General features: G+C 41.8%; 1 protein-coding gene and 1 long non-coding RNA gene across 2 annotated transcripts in view; one reads left to right on the top strand and one right to left on the bottom strand.

Moving 5' to 3' along the window:
- CPB2 (carboxypeptidase B2) overlaps nucleotides 1-2160 on the bottom strand; it is a 51513-nt gene extending 49353 nt beyond the window's left edge. Inside the window, exon 1 of the mRNA XM_008516938.2 lies at nucleotides 1325-2160. Within this exon, the coding sequence (XP_008515160.1) occupies nucleotides 1325-1398 (74 nt within the window). The 5' untranslated portion in view covers nucleotides 1399-2160. The remainder of the gene's footprint in view (nucleotides 1-1324) is intronic.
- On the top strand, nucleotides 1652-14960 carry LOC139076451 (uncharacterized). The gene is made up of 3 exons (XR_011528075.1): nucleotides 1652-1808; nucleotides 9504-11506; nucleotides 13791-14960. It is a non-coding gene; the product is annotated as an uncharacterized lncRNA (long non-coding RNA).
- Nucleotides 14961-16508: the final 1548 nt, after the last annotated feature.

The following is a 16508-nucleotide window of genomic DNA, read 5'->3' as shown; positions in this document are numbered from 1 at the left end:
GTCAGCCCAATGAAGCAACATTTCTAAGTACCTAGCCCCGTGCATGGGACAACACAGGTGCTAAATAACCATGCGTTTCCTCCTTTTCCCTCCCTGTCAATGATGCTGCTTCTGTCTGCAATAGCCAGGTTGGATGGGTTGATAATCAGTTTTCCTTCTTCTTTCTTCTTTACCTTTAATTAAAGCCAATTACCAAGTTATGGGATATTAGAAGTGACAAGGACCTTAGAAACGATACTCATCTGATTCCTTGAAAAAACAGAGAGACGTAAGTCACCAATTATTCTAGCAATTTGACTCCTATGTCAATTCCATAACAATCATTATTTGGTGATGGAATTGGTTGCTTCACACTTGATAACCATATTGAACAAAAAAGAATCAACCAATTATAGTTACTTCAGTAATGATGTGCAAACAGCTCTAGGCTCACAAATCAAGCTCTATTTTCTTAAATGCTATCCTATGGCTCTTTACGACTTAGAAAAGTTTTTTTGGTTGAATTTTCCCCGTTCCTGGTATGTCCTCTTCCCTCCTTGCCTTTCACTAACACGGGGAGAGGAACTTGCCTCGGAGATAATTGGAGAAGAAAAGGATTATAGAAGCAAAACAAAGGAAAAATAAGAAAATTCAAAAGGAAACAATTTCAATTTATAAAAGCCTAGATATTAACCAATCAGTTACAATATTACACACAGCCTGGAATTATTCATACCACGTATTACGTATGCTAGAGTATGACTTCATTTGTGTCCGTCTAGGTTGTTTATATTAGAAAATACCCAGGGACTCACTCTACTAAGCAAAATAAGAATTAGATACGCTCATGTGTGTGTTCTTTAAACACAACTCTTCTTCCCTTCATGCTCCATGCTGATTACCCACAGCCCAAACCTCCTGTTTGATAGCTTCACCATCTTCTCTCTCCTATGTTCCATGCACAAGAGGAAAATAAATTATCCACGGTTAACTCATTTTATATGTGAAGACAAGAAAAATATAAATCATGATGTGTTAGGATGTAAATAATTATTTTTATAAAAGATTCTATTTCTTTAATTTCCATAGCCACTCACTATACATATCATCTAGGGTTCTCTCAGTAATAAAACAAGAGCCAGGAAAGAAAAAAAGACCCTAGACCTGGTAAGATTCTTACTATCCTGAAATCTACTATTTGTCAGGGCAACATGGAAAGTTTCTGAAAGAGCTGACCTTCAAACTTTAACATTTTGCTCCCTAGTCCAGCGTGCTGACTGGATTCCAGGTGGGGCACACAAGTGGGGAAAATGACCCACCACCATCTAGGATTCCATTGGGTTACCTCTGAAATGCGAAGACATGTTGCTCACAGAAGAGGACGATGGCTACAAGGACTCCAAAGCTATCAAGCTTCATCCCAACACCACTTTGCTGTAAAACAAAATTCTCTGAAGAGAAAGGCCCTCGTGGCTGGTTACATCAGAGCCTTCTTTACACTCTAGTTAAACTATAATGGCATGTTCCCTCTCGTTTCCGTGATCAATCGATTTAGCTTCCATTTCCACCCTCAAAAAACAAGTATGGTGAGAGTTGTTGTTCTTAGTTTAGACTACCTAGAAAATATTTAACTCTTCAGAGAAGATGAGGCCAAGAATAGGAGGATAGAAATACAGCAGGAATGTGTCTGTTGGTTGAAGGACCATACCGTAGAGTACTGACCAGTGGATCATAATCCGTGCTGAGGTTTGTCTCCAGTGGAGTACTAAAAAGATCTTCACTCACCTTTGTCTTTGTCAACATTTTCAACTTAGATGAAGACATAGAAGGTGAGTTTCTTAAATTTATGGCTGATCCAAGGCTGAGAAGGAGAGCTCGTAGGGAGAATTGCAGAATCTCCATTCAAAGAGATTTTCCCTTGTCCACATGGAATGATGAGCCCACCCCTAAGAGAATAAGAATACTATGCTGTGGGGAGCTCTTCTGAGCAGTAAAGAAATCAGGTTGCTTCGAATCATGTTTATTTAGGAAGGTCGCCATAATAGCCATTATCTAAGTCAAGGCTCACCACACATTATTCTGTAGGTCGTATCTTATAACATTTTGCCTGGGCTGAGGTGACATCTAACCTCTGTAAATGGATGGAGCCCTGGAACCATCCCTACCTTCCCATTGGTAAACGCATTTGAATGTTCTTGTGGTCGGTTGGGGTAGGCAAATTTGCAAAACAAATCGACCTCCCCACAATGGACTTCTGAGAAGGAAAGGACTGAGATCTCAAACCTCTCTCTCTGTGGTTTGTAGTAGTTGTAACATATTTAATGGATCAGGGTGACCTCCACTGAAACTACGTTTTGTATAACAAAGAAGGAGAAAAAAGAAAATACATGTGTATCTGCTCATTTGTGGAGAAAGAAACAATGGAAGGAGAAATCAGAAATGAGATCCGTTACCTACCATGGAAGGGCACAAAACTGGGTGGAAAAGATGAAGGAACAGGAACAGGGTAGAAGAGATGGTGGAGGAACACTTCTTTGAGTAAAACTTTTTCAATACTTCTGAATTTAAGAAGCATGTTAATTTTCACATATTTGAAACAAAGAAGTAAGTAAAATGAACACAAACGAAAAAAATGAACTTAATTGTGTTTCAAGTGAGTAACAAGAACACAGAGGCGGCGAGGGGGAAAAACTAACCAAAGGGACTTACATCTTTTTTTAAAAACACAACAGTAACTTTAAAATAACTGTCAATAGTTAGAAGTTACTGACAAATCTTGTCAATTTTTGTGCTCTCCGTTTATATTGAATCCTAACTTTCCTCTCTGGGTTTATATTTCTTCATGCTGGAGCGATTTTTTAAAAGTTCCTTTGGTGATGATCTATTGCTGGTAAATTCTGTTCTGCTTTATTCTGCCGTCACTTTCCAAGACCAGTTTAGCTGAATGTAATATTCTAGCGTGACAGGTCCTCCGTTGTCTTTTGGCGTCTACTGTTGTCTGGTAGGAATCTGCCGTGAGGGTTACTGCTGTTCCTCTGCATGTCCGCTGTCCTTTCTGCTTGATGACTTTTAAGGGATTATTTTTATCTTTCTTGCTCCTCAGATCCATTACTCTAGATGTGGATTTATTTTTTATCACCTTGCTTGGTGCACAGAATGTACTTTTGATCTGAGGATTTAGATAGTTCTTCAATTTGGGAAAATCATTTATTATTTCTGCAGCTATTGTTTCTCTGCTAGTCCCTTTTAAGGGCTCCCTTTGGAGTTCCTTGATCTACTCTCCATGTCTTGTAACTGTCCTCTCGTGTTTTTAAAATCATAAGCTTTGTCTCCATATGCTGAGTTCCAGCACTACTGTCAAATTCACCAATTCGCTTTTTGTGTCTAATTCAGATGGCATAGTCAATTGAGGTGAGTTTTTTTTATTATTACTTCACTAACTGTATATATATATCTTTTGAAAATTTTCCAGCTGGTTCTTTTTCACATTTACCCATTTTGTTTTTATATCAGTATTTTAAAGTACCGTTTGAAAATATTTTAATTTTTTATGGATATGGCTCCTTCAGAGCTCTTGCTCAGAATCCTCGGGATCCTTATTGTAAAGTCTGTGTCAGACTACTTTAGGAGATTGATAATATTTGGGGTGCCTTCATGCTCTGAGCATTGACTTTGTTGCCTGCCTTTCTTAGCATTTGACTTCTTCTGTGATTTGGGCCTTGGATGGCAGGCTCATTCTGAAGTCTTTTGTTTTCCTTTTCTGTCTTTCTCCCTCTCTGAACACCTCTCCTTGTTTTGCACATGCCTCCACGCAGCCCCCGGGCTTCCAACCCAGAACCTTATCTTAAACTGGTTTTTCGAGCTTCTGTACCATGCTAGCATCTTGGCTTTCAGAGAGCCAGTCACCGGGCAGGGGTGACTTGACTTAGCTACTGGTTTAGTTACTAGTGGTTTAGTTACTCCTCTGTCTCCTACAGACCAGCAACTACTTAAAACCAGTCCTAGGCAGCAGTGGGCAGTATCTTTTTAAAATTGAGGTATTGTGCAGTAAAATGCACAGATTTTAAGTGTGCAGTTAGGTGAGTTTTGAAAAATATGTGCACTTGAGTAACCAACACCCCTATCAAGGTATAGAAAATTACCATCACTCCAGAAAGTTCCCTCACCCCTCCCAATCAATTTTCCCCATGCTAGCAGCCAGCATTCTAATTCTATCACCATAGATTAACTTTGCCTGTTCTAGAACCTCATGGAATCATATATTGTACTAGTCAGTTCGGGCTGCTACAACAAGAATACCATGGACTGGGTGGCTTAAACCACAAACATTTATTCCTCACAGTTCTGGAAGGTGGGAAGTCCAAGTTCAAGGTGCAGATTCCGTGTCTGGTGAGGACGTGCTTCCTGGTTCACAGATGGCCGTCTTCTTGCTGTGTCCTCACATGGCAGAAGGAAAGTGAGAGAGCTCTCTGGGGTCTCCTGTAAGAACACTAATCCCTTTCATGTGAGATCCACTGTCGGGACCTAATCACCTGCCAAAGACCTCACTTCCAAATATCATCACACTGGGGACTAGCTTTCAACGCATGAGTGCGGGGCAGGGGAGGGGGGACACAAACCTTCAGTCTACAGCATACAGCGTGCACTCTTTTGTATCAGGCTTCTGTTACTCAGCATGCTTTAAAAATTCTTTCGTGTTGTCACCTGTGCCAGTAATTGATTCCTTTTATTTCTAAGTAACATAACACTATTTGTTTATCCATTCTCCTGTTAATGGGCATCTGGGATCCTTGCAGTTTGGGGCTATTATGAACAGAGCTGCTATGAATAGACGTATAGAAGTTTTTTTGTGGACAAATGTTTTCATTTCTCGTGGATAAATATCTAGGAATGGCATTGCTAGGTAATAGGGATGTTTCATTTTTTAAGTAACTGTCGTGCCTTTTTCCGAGGAGGTTGAACCATTTTACACTCCGGCAAACAATACATTAGAGTTCTAGTTGGTCCACATCCTTGCTGGTATTTGAGGAAGTATTTTTCATTTTAGCCATTCTGGTGAGAGTGGTGGTATCTAATTTTGGTTTTACTTTACATTTCCATGATGACTAATGACGTTGAGAACTTTTTCTGTGCTTCTTGGCCATTTGTATATGTGTGTATGTGTGTTCAAATTGCCTGCCTAAGTTTTAATCAAATAATTTGTCTTATTACTGATATGTAGGAGTTATTTATATATTCTGGACATCAGTCCTTTATCAGAGATCAGTATCATGAATATATTTTCCTCCAGGAAGTGTCTGTTAAAGTCTTTGACTCTTCTGAAAAATTCAGTTGTTTGCTTTTTTGTTATTAGCTGGTAGGAGTTCTTTATATATTCTGGATACAACTCCTTTGTCAGAAACATGTTTTGTGATATTTTCTGCCACTTTGTGGCTTGCACATCTTTTATTGGTGTCTTTTGAAGAGCAGAAGTTTTTAATTTTGCTGAGTTCAATTTAGCAATTTTTCTTTAATGGTTAATGCTTTCTGTAAGACCTTGTCTAAGAAATTTTTGGCTAATTCAAGGTCATGAAAATAGCCTTCTTGCAGTTTTATAGTTTTGGCTTTTACTTTTAGGTTCATGATCCATCTCAAATTAATTTTTGTTTATGGTATGAAATAGGGATCAATATTCTTTAGTTTTCCTTATAGACATCCAGTTGTTCTGGCGCCATTTGCTGAAAAGACTTTCGTTTCCCCACGGACTTGCTTTGTCTTTGTGAAAAATCCATCGACTCTGTAAGTGTGAATCTATACCATTGAGTTTGCAGTGATTTTTTTCTAACAGGAATAATAACTAGAAGAGTTCTGTGTTTTATTTCTTAACGCTTTTTTCTCTTTATCCTTCAATTTGGTCACTTTCTATTGATCTGGCTTCAAATGCATTTCTTTTCCTTGCTATTGCAGTTTGCTGATAAGTCCATTGAAAGAATTCTTCATTTCTATCTTCTATTTTTCCTGTCTGACACCTGTGTGTGGATTTTCGGGGGAACTTCCTTCTCACTGCTGCATTTGCTTGTGTGTTCATGCATGTCGCGCATGGGCAAATTCTGCAGCTAGTTCTTTCGACCATTTCCTCTTTTGAAATCAGGTCACATTTTCTTACTTTTTCACTGGTTTGTAAATTTCTATTGAATGCCAGATATTATGTATAAAATGATAGCATAAACTAAAGTAAACAGCATTTATGCCCCGAATAGGTCACAGATCTCTTCTCTCAGGCCACTAGTGTGAAGGATTGAGTCAATCTCAGCTGCAGTTGAGCTGGGTGTGGGTTTTGCTGTTATTTTCATCAGATTTTATTTACCACAGACTTCAAACAATTTGAGGGCAGGATCAAATCCTTTTCTTTAGCAGATGTTGGGATCTGATTGCCTCAGGATTTGTCTCAGTTCTCCTGCTCTGCCCTCAGCCTTCCGCAGGCTCGGGGTTCCTGTCCCACTGGAGGGTCTCGCTCAGCTCTCCTGCCCCTCTCCCAGCCCAGGCAGCTGCTCTATGCCTTCTATAGTTTATACACCTAAAGTAGGATGATCCACAAAAGGTAAAAATTAAAGGTATGTAGAAAGAGACATCAACAAAACAGAAACAGAAGCTTGTGTGGAGCAAACAAAGAAATGAGCTATCAAGCCACAGAAAGACAGGGAGGAAACTTAAATGTTTATTGTGAAGTGAAAGAAACCAATATGAAAAGGCTACAAACTGTATGATTCCAATCGTATGACATTCTGGAAAAAGCAAAACTATGGGCACAGTAAAAAGACCAGTGGTTGCCAGGGGTTTGGGGGCAGGGAGGGAGGGACACATAGGGGGAGCACAGAGGACTTTTAGGGCAGTGAAACTATTCCGTATGACACCATAATTATGGACACGTGTCATTATACATGTGTTAAAACCTGCAGAATTTACAACACAAAGAGTGAACCCTAATGTAAATTATGGACTTTAATTAACAAGAACGTATCAATATTGATTTATTAATTATAACAAATTGTACCTTTATAGGAAAAACCTACCCAATTTCTCCCTCCTGTGTAAGCAAAAATGCAGTCCTTCCTCCTGCATTTTTCTCCTGTGACTCCTTTACTACTCACACAGAACACTTTACTTCTGACATTTCTAGTGATGAAGTATGTGTGGATTTTCCTCCCACCGAGCAATTCTCTGTAACCCTAGCTGAGTGTCCTATGGTTTAACTCAATTCGAACACTGTCTATCTCGAGATAATATCTGCTCCCACAGGTTAAGGACTCAGACCCACAGACTGCTTCTACCCCACTTCAGATGCCAATTGCAAGTAGTAGGTCCCAGGTTACCTACAACTTCTGTCCGACTTGGGTATAATTGGGGGTTCCCACAACCCCATCCTCAGGTTTGATAGTTCGCTAGAGTGGCTCACAGAACTCAGGGAAACACACACTTACATTTACCAGTTTATTAAAGGATGTGATAAAGGATTCAGATGAACAGCTGGATGAAGAGAATAGATGGGGCGAGGTCTAGGAGCATCCCAAGAGCAGGAGCTTCTGTCCCTGTGGAGTTGGGTGTGTCACTCTCCCAGTGTGGATATGTTCACCTACCAGGAAGCTCTCTGAGTCTCATTCTATTGGGATTTTTATAGAGGCTTCATCACGTAGTCATGATCTATCATTAACTCCATTTTCAGTTCTTCTCTCTTCTCAGGAGAATGGGGGGTAGGGCTGAAAATTCCAAACTTCTAATCATTGCTTGTTCTTTCTGGGGATTAGCCCTCATCCAGGAGCCATCCAGGATCCCACCCAAAGTTGCCTCAGAACAAAAGACATTCCTGTCACCCAGGAAATCACAAGGGTTTCAGGAACCCTATGTCAGGAGCTGGGATCACAGACCAAATATTAGAACAAAAGATGCTTCTAATGCTCTTATCATTTGGGAAATTCCGTGGGTTTTAGGAGCTCTGTGCCAGAAACAGGGACAAAAACCAAACATATATTTCTTATTATAAATCACAATAACACATAACCACACTAGTACAAGATGTAAATAACAGGGGAAACTCTGTGTGCTGGGTGGAGGGGCATGTGGGAACTCTGCATTTTCAAATCAATCTTTCTGTAAACCTAAAATTGATCTTTAAAAAGTCTATTAATTAAAAAAAAAGGTGGCAGTATTAAAATCAGACAAAATAAGTTCAATCAATGCAAATGATCAATTGGGATTGATAACAGGTATAATTAATATACAACAATCATTACACTTTTTGAGCTAAAGAAATCATTAATATGTAAAACAAAATGTGTTAGAAATACAAGGACAAATAAATAAAAACATAGGGAAGCCTTTAGCATACTACCATTTATTTATGAGAGCTTAAAAAGACAAAACGAGACACAGAGAATATACATCCTTTGTCCTAGTAAGAAACAGATGTCCTTTTCTGTATGAAAATTTGACTTTCGTTTATCTTTCTTATTCTATTCTCCTGAGAACTTGATAAAGGTAAAATATCAACTATATTCCACTCAACACTGCTTACGGTAGAAATAACCCCTGCTCGGTAAATTATATCTGAACTGGGACACACCATAAATGAGCTGATTGGGGCATCGTAGACTTGGGCTTCTCTGAATGTGATGACTTTTATAACTGGGACTGTCTCTACAGGGACCCTGGAAGCCATGCCTACGGAGTTAGTACAAAAGATCAGCCATTGTGGGGTCTGGGGCTGCTCAGCCATAGTGGTTCTTACACCTGCCTGATGTGAATCTCATTCCCTCACACCTGAAATGTCTTTTGGGGAGCCTGGGAACCTGTGTAGACTGCTTCATTGACTGCTTCAAGAACTGCAGTCACATGCTGCATAAAAATGTTTCTGTCAACAGTGGACCACATATACAACAGTGGTCCTGTAAGATTAGGACCATACAGCCTAGGTGTGTAGGAGGCTATACCATCTAGGTTTGTCTAGTACACTCCATGATGTTTGCACAACGACGAAATCAGCTAACGAAGCATTTCTCAGAATGTATCTGCGTCATTTAGCAACGTGTGACGGTACTCGAGTGGAAGAGGAAGTCCTGACATGGCTTTGCTTTCAAGCTTTGGCATGTATCTTACATGTGTCTGAGTAAACTGGTGCTGAGTGAGGCTGGTGAAAGTCTTGTGAGTCTGCATGCTTACTTGAACCTAGGAAGCTTCCCTGGTGAATGTTGCAAGATGGCACACCCAATTTCATTAATTTGTGGAGAGTGTAATAAAAGCATTGTTTACATCCATGCAAGCAGGGAATCGGAAAATTACAGGGATCATGCAGTGTACCAAGGCCAGTTAGTAACAGCAAGGCACTACAGGATAGGAACCTGGAGACAGACAGCCACATGGACAGGGCTGCCTGGTGGGAACTGTGACTTCCCGTTGAGGCATCCAGCCAGTGTTGGCTAATCCTGAAAGGAAGGAGCTGGAAGCATAAAAATCCTGACCTCACTGTCTTCCTTTCCTTTCTTCTCCAGCTGGATAAACAAACTGTGGCACATCCATACAATGAAATACTCCTCAGCAGTAAAAAGTAGACTACCGATCATGCTGATGAGGATTTTAGCCTGGTTACTTTTAAAAACTACAGATGAGAAGGAGGTTCCGAGGAGTGGAATTTGCTTGCCCTTTGATGAGAGATGTTTGCATCTGTGAAGGAAGTCTCCATCTGTGGGGGGTGTCTCCCTCTCTGCACCAGGAGGAAGGGGGGATGCCTTATCTCTGGAAACTCTTAATGGGGAAGGCAAGGACTTAAGTTGTTTACTCTCTGGCAACCTCGTGTAACTAACCCCCCCCCCCCCCCAACAACATCCTCCTTTGTCTTTAGCTGAAGATAATATTTAAGCGGTGGCTTCTGCCATGTACTGAATCTGGTTTGATTCTTATCTAAAAGTTATAGGACCACCCAATAACCAGACCCTACCGGCACTGATACCATTTTAACAACTCTTTTAACACATTCTTTCCTTTGTCTTGTAAAGAGATAACTCACATTCCTATGCCTTAAATTTAGCCTTACTCTCCACCCATGTTTGCAGCAGTAGCTCTGACTGCCCATGGGTCCTGTCCCCATGCTATTCCACACTATTCTCTAAATAAAAGAGCACTACTGCCAGACCTTGAGAGTCCAAGAAATCTTTCTTTTGACTCCTCGGCTCACTGACCCCGCATCAATGCAAGAGGATGGACTAAACTCAAAAAGCATCCTGCCAAGTAAAACTGGCCAGATGCTGCAAGATTTGTACTGTATGATTCCATCTATCTAACATCGTATAAAAGACAAATGTTTAGAGACAGAAAACAGGTTAGTTGTTGCCAGGGGCTGGGGCTGGGGAGGAAGGGGTTAACTTACAGAGTGCAGGAGACTCTTTTGGAGCAATAGAAACAGTCTTTTTTTTTTTTTTTTTTTAAAGATTTTAGTTTTTCCTTTTTCTCCCCAAAGCCCCCCGGTACATAGTTGTATATTCTTCGTTGTGGGTCCTTCTAGTTGTGGCATGTGGAACGCTGCCTCAGCGTGGTTTGATGAGCAGTGCCATGTCCGCGCCCAGGATTCGAACCAACGAAACACTGGGCCGCCTGCAGCGGAGCGCGCGAACTTAACCACTCGGCCACAGGGCCAGCCCCAGAAACAGTCTTTTTATTTTGCTGGTAGTTACACCATTGCATACTGTTAAAACTCCTCCAACTTGATACTTCAGTTGAATTTATCATATGGAGAAAGAAACAAAGAAAACTAAAAGAAAAGAAGCAAGGAAGAAGCAAGGAAATGGAGATAGGTTTTTTCCTCATTCTTCATCTCTCCTTGAAATTTCTGATTTGGTACCTCCTGTGAGGAGTGAAAAGAATGCAGACATTTGATCAGATGGTCTCCACGCCTGGCTGACAGGCAAACCTCTTAGCTTCTCCAAGGTACAGCTTCTCCTTCTGAAAAATGAGGTTAATAAGAACCCACCTCAGAAGGCTGTTGTGAAGATTCAACGGGACAACATTTGAAAGTAACTGGCAAAGACAGCTGCTCGGTATGTCCCATTCATGTTAAAAAGATAAACCAGGAAGGGAGCTGGCAGGTGCCAAGAGGTTCTCTTCCCAGAGCCTCATCCAGCTCATCATGACCTTGGGGCCAGTTTGTTCTCTTCCTCTGCTGCTCCCAGAGAATTAGGTGATGACTCACTGCCCCAGAAGGCATTCTAGTCCTGGGGGCTCTATCCAATTGAATCATGCCGCCTGGGACCCAGCTAATTCGTACATTTGTTCCCCAGCCAATTTGGAACACGAGATGCTAAAAAAATAATACAGCGAGTGTTTCTTCAAGAGCCCTAACCCTCTGCCTTTATTAAGACTATGTCTAAGAAGATAACCTCTGCTGTGACAAGTGGTCTGCTTTGCTTTTCTCTCAACTGGAGTGGCCTGAGGATAAGGGCAAAGGCGCCTGTGATCTTGGCTGGCCTCACTTGGGTATGCAGCTCAGGCTTACTGTCAGGTAAGTGCTGTGAAAGTCAATTAATTTCATGACATTTTATTATGAGTTCAGGTGCAGCTCAATTTACAAGTTTTCCTTTCAAAATCACTCAGCCATTAAAGCTGCACAATCTTGGGAGGTTTTGAAGACACATAATTGATAAATGTTTTTTCTCTCCACACATTATCTCTCATGTTTATTCATGGAGAGTGAAGCAGTTCTATAATTTGCCAAAGGTTTGGCATATCTGGTCCCCTGAGTTTCTAAGGAGGAAGGAAAGATGATGCCATTTTGGAAGCTATTGAAGATGGGGATTTGAGGCTGAAGGCAGAGACTCTATCCCAGGTTCTGATTCCCTTGCTTTGGCTAGCAAGACCAATATCTGAGGCTTGTAGCACCAAGAGGGTTGCTTGGTACCCAGACAGGCAAATGCTTGTTGGCTGGATGATTAAACTGTGAGGAAAGCAAGGTTTGTCCTCGGAACACTTCTATCCCTTCATTCTCCCTTTCTAAAGCCTCACTCTCTTTTATTGGTCTCTCCACTTTTAAAGATGCTCCACCCAGGCCAGCCCTCTGAAAAGTACCCCAGGCTATAGACCAGCAATTCTCAAACTTGACTGCCAGTTAGCGTCATTTGGGGAGGTCTTAAACATCAATTATATCAGAACCTCCGAGGGAAGGGCATAGGCATCAGCATTTTTTAAAGCTCCTGAGATTATTCCAATGCGTAGCCAGGTCAGAGATCAGCTTCTCTGGACCAGTGCTTCTCCTAGGGTTGTCTGTGGGTCACAGAATCTCCCGGGGTATTTGTGGAAAATGCAGACTCCTGGGCCCATCGGCTCTATGGGCACTGAATCTCAAGGTGGCATCTGCGAAGTTGTGTTTTAACAAGCTCCCCAGGTGATTCTTAAGCACCTTGAATTCTGAGAATCACTCCTAAACCTTTCACTAGTCCATCTGTTTCCCATGATATGATAGTTCTTGTTCCCCATCGGCCGTACTAGTTTTTCAGGTCCTCAAAGAGAACAAACTTCTTCCATCCTCTGGACGGTCACATACTATAGCCATTCATTTGGAAGGCACTGTCCTCTCCCTCTTTGCCATTAGGGAATTGGCAAAGATAACAAGGATGTAGCTCTACCTCTGGAAAGTCATTGTAAAGTACATGTTTTGGGGGAGAAAAGAGTAGGCACTGGAGGGACATGATCAACTCTCCCTGGGACAGTTTGGTTTACTAAGTTACCTATTGTCCCTGGAAGTCATAGAGAGATTGCTCCAGAGATGGTTGGGGGAACGCCAGTAGGTTTGATGTAGGCAGTGAAGGGACAGGAGGGAAAGCTTAAGAGATGTGGCACCAACGGGATCAGATGCACTAAAGTGGCAGCCCTGAGCAGCCAGCGAGAGAAGGCTGTGCCAAGACACCTTAGATGTACCCAGCAGGGCCAGGAAGATGCAGCTCTTCGGGCCTGTGCTGGGGAACGGGTACCATGGGGAAGAAAGGGATGAAGCGGGAGAGGGGCCACAGAGGGCAAGGCTGGATGGTGGGGGATGCCCTCAAATGGAAGGAAGAGCCACTCCCGGTACTGGGTACTGATGATGGGAAAACATTAGTGGAAAGTTATTTTAATCTCTCAAGTCTAGTGTAGTTGAGAAAGTGTAATTTAAGTTAAAGCTGGTTAATTTAAGTACCTGTCAACTGTAGATCTTTTAAGAAGACTTCCATTCTTTTAGGACAGTGTTTTTCAAACTTTAATGTGCACGTGAATTAACTGAGGATCTTATTAAAATGCAGATTCTAATTCAGTCAGTCTGGGGTGGGGGCTGAGATTCTGATTTCTAACCATCGGTGGGGGACCCTGGCCTGAGCACCACACTTAGAGCAAGGAGGTTTGAGCATTTAGGCCTCATAATGGTGGGCCCATGGTCCAAACAAGTCCAGAAATGCTACTGAATCGTCAACATCTATGTCAGATAACACATAGCTTTAGAATTCAATATTTGCATGCATTCTAATCCTCTAGAAGTTGCTATTCCAAAAATGATACGATGGCTCTCTATTAACCAAAATGCTTGTTTAAATGGAGCTCTCAAATTTTGACATGCCAGATAACATAAAAATTCCTGCCATTGGCCAACGTGTCCCCGAGTTGTTAACGGTGAGATAGTGGGTATTGACTAGATTATCTATGTTTTTGTGCCTGACATGAGGTGGATTATTAAATATATGTAGACTTTAGACATGGGAAAATATTTACACAATTTTATTTCTTTTCTTTCTTTCTTCTTTTTTGTCACCCATGCACAGACTCAATTGGCAAACTCTGTCTTCCAGAAATAGGGAGAGAGAGAGGACACTGAGTAAAGAGCAGTCCTTGGCAGCTGAGAGTTGAATTACTGGAATTTTATTAGGAAACTGTCAAAGTAACTAGATTTCACAAGAGGATCAGTCAACGCTGCTACCTTGTTCTGAGCATCAGCTCTGGTTACTGGATGTGCCGGGCAAAACAGTGTCAAGTTCACTAGGAGAGCGCTGCCAGCATTTGATCTAAGCATGTTGGTACATAGGGGTGGACAGAGAACAAAGGTCGATGATATCTCAGCAGCTGCTGTCTGACAACAGGTACAGTAACTGCAAGGAAAGTGAGCCCAGGAGCCCCCAGGACACTGGGAACACGTGGAAATGACTCTCATGCCTTAAGCATCAGTCTGAGATGGGCTGGTGTGAGGTGGGCTGAGTTTATGTAGTTTTTACAATAGAGACCACAGCTATGCTCCCAGGGACAGACTAGTGGGTGTGTGTGGAGATGGATAAAGTCACCAGGTTGGCTGAGACTTTAAAAGCTCATCTAGTCCAATGCATTGTCTCAGACAGGCTCTAATGTCTTAACTTCCAGACAAATAGGAATCCATTCCATTCCAATAACTCTGCAGGTAAGTCTATTTCGCAACTTTTCTCAAAATGACATCTGTTTGGCATTTCCCACAGTCAGGAACCATTTGTTCATGTCTAATGCAAATTAATTTTAGAAAGTGACTGAGCTCTTATTAAAAATCTAGAAAAGTGCTTGGCTCTGCAGAGGACATCAGCATGTGTAAGGCATGGCTCCTGCCCCCTTCTCGTTAGTCAGAACTCAGCCCTCCTGCAAAGATTCGTTAATCCTTCATTCAGAATTTCGTTTTCCCCTGAGCTTCCATACTCTATCTACAGGTTTGTGACAGCGGTTATCACATTGTGCTGTTTATTACATTTAGTGTGTGTGTGCACACTGGCTCCTTGCTGGATTAACATGCTTCTTTAGACATAAAATGGAGAAGTTGGGATGGGCTCAAGGGTCCATCTCAGAACAGGGTTCTTTGTCAAATAATTTGAAGAAACTTGAGGGGATTTATGTCTTACTATCTAATGTTCAATACCTTTGCTGGAGCAGAAACTTGATAAGAACCCATCAAATTAAAATGAACATTCTGAGCACAAGACGTGAGTATAATATTACTTATTGTGGCCTTATTTGCTGTGGCAAAGGATTGGACAAAAGGACATATATCCATTTATAGGCCACTGGTTAAACACTTTGGCACACCCATACAACAGAATCCTGTGGACGTGTGGGAAAGATTGAGGCAGGCCTGCCAGTACTAACATGGAACAATCTCCAAGATATGGTGTTAAGTAAAAAAATGAGACACAGGGTGATGTTTATAGTATGCTAATGTTTGTAATAAAAACGGTGTGTGTGTGTGGAATATCTGCATAGAATATTTCTAGAAGGATACAAAAGAAATTGGTAACAGCGGTTGCTGACTAGGAAGGGAACTGGGGAATTGGGACAGAGGTAGCGGTGGGTTGATAAACTAGCTCTCTGGGGATAAAAAGCTCTATTTGTGCAGTTTGATCATTTCTGTGGTATAAATATTCCCATCATGGCCAATTTCAAGATAACAATGGTTTGACCATAGGTTCACAAAATTGGAGGCAATTTGAGTCAAGACGAGATGGCTTCAAAGCATCCCACTAGACACTGGGGTGGGAAAGTGGCCTCACTTCCCATTGTAGACTCTTTGGTACCATTTTAATTTCTGATGCCATACTTGGATTCACTATTTAAAATGTAACGATAAACTTTTAAATTTAGGAAAATTATCTTGCTTAGATTGTTGTATTCTGTTATCTGTCTCTTCTCCAAGAGAGTCTTAGCTTTCCTCCCTTGATGGTACTTGTTCTGCTTTCCTGTACCTTGTTCAGTCTTTCTGTTTAAGAGACCTATCAGTGCAGTCTTGTCCAAAAAACACTTAACGTTTGTAGCTCTTGATATGTAGGGAAGGCAGCTACCTCCAAGTGAAGAAGCTGCAGGAATGCTCAAGTCAGGAAAGAGCCATCTCCAAAGAGCTGCTGCTGGTGAAGCCCAGAAGCCCAGAATCCTAGCAGCTGTGTGGGTGTGTGGTACCTGTGCAGGTCGGGATGTGAGCAGGCCAAATAGATGCCTCTCTGTCACAGCAGCACACCTGAGAGGGAGCTGGCTGCAGCAGAATTCCTCAGTAACTGCCCTGCCCCTGCCGAGCCCCCCGCCAGCCAAAGTGAGGCCCAGCCAGGCTAGAGAGGAGACCCCCAGGTACTGCCAGCCCAAAAGACTTCCTCTCAATCACTTGAGAAGCCGTTTTGCACCAATCCCCAAATCTGGCTTTTGTTCTGTGTTCAATGTGTTTCTGAGAATTTGTGTCCCTAATTCTAGCTTCCTCTCTGTCTAACTCACTCCAACTTACTCTTCTGTTTTCAGCTAAAATATGTCCACCCAGACTGTTTCCTCTGTCATAAGCTCCAGTCTCACCACGCCCTTATTAATCACTTATCGCACCTGTCAGTTTACTTGTTTAGCGTCTGTCTTTCCCGATCAGCTGAGCGGATTGCCGGGCTCATTTATAGGCATACTGCCAGTGCCTAGCACACATTGGCGCTCAATGCATGTTGGCTGAATGAATTAAGAAGTTATAGTAGACTCTTATAAAACCTTCAAAAGACATCCGC

This window comes from Equus przewalskii, chromosome 16, assembly GCF_037783145.1.
Source record: "Equus przewalskii isolate Varuska chromosome 16, EquPr2, whole genome shotgun sequence".
NCBI classification, from domain to species: Eukaryota; Metazoa; Chordata; class Mammalia; order Perissodactyla; family Equidae; genus Equus; species Equus przewalskii.
Note: the sequence above shows the minus strand (reverse complement) of the source record. Positions and strands in the feature narration are given on the sequence as shown.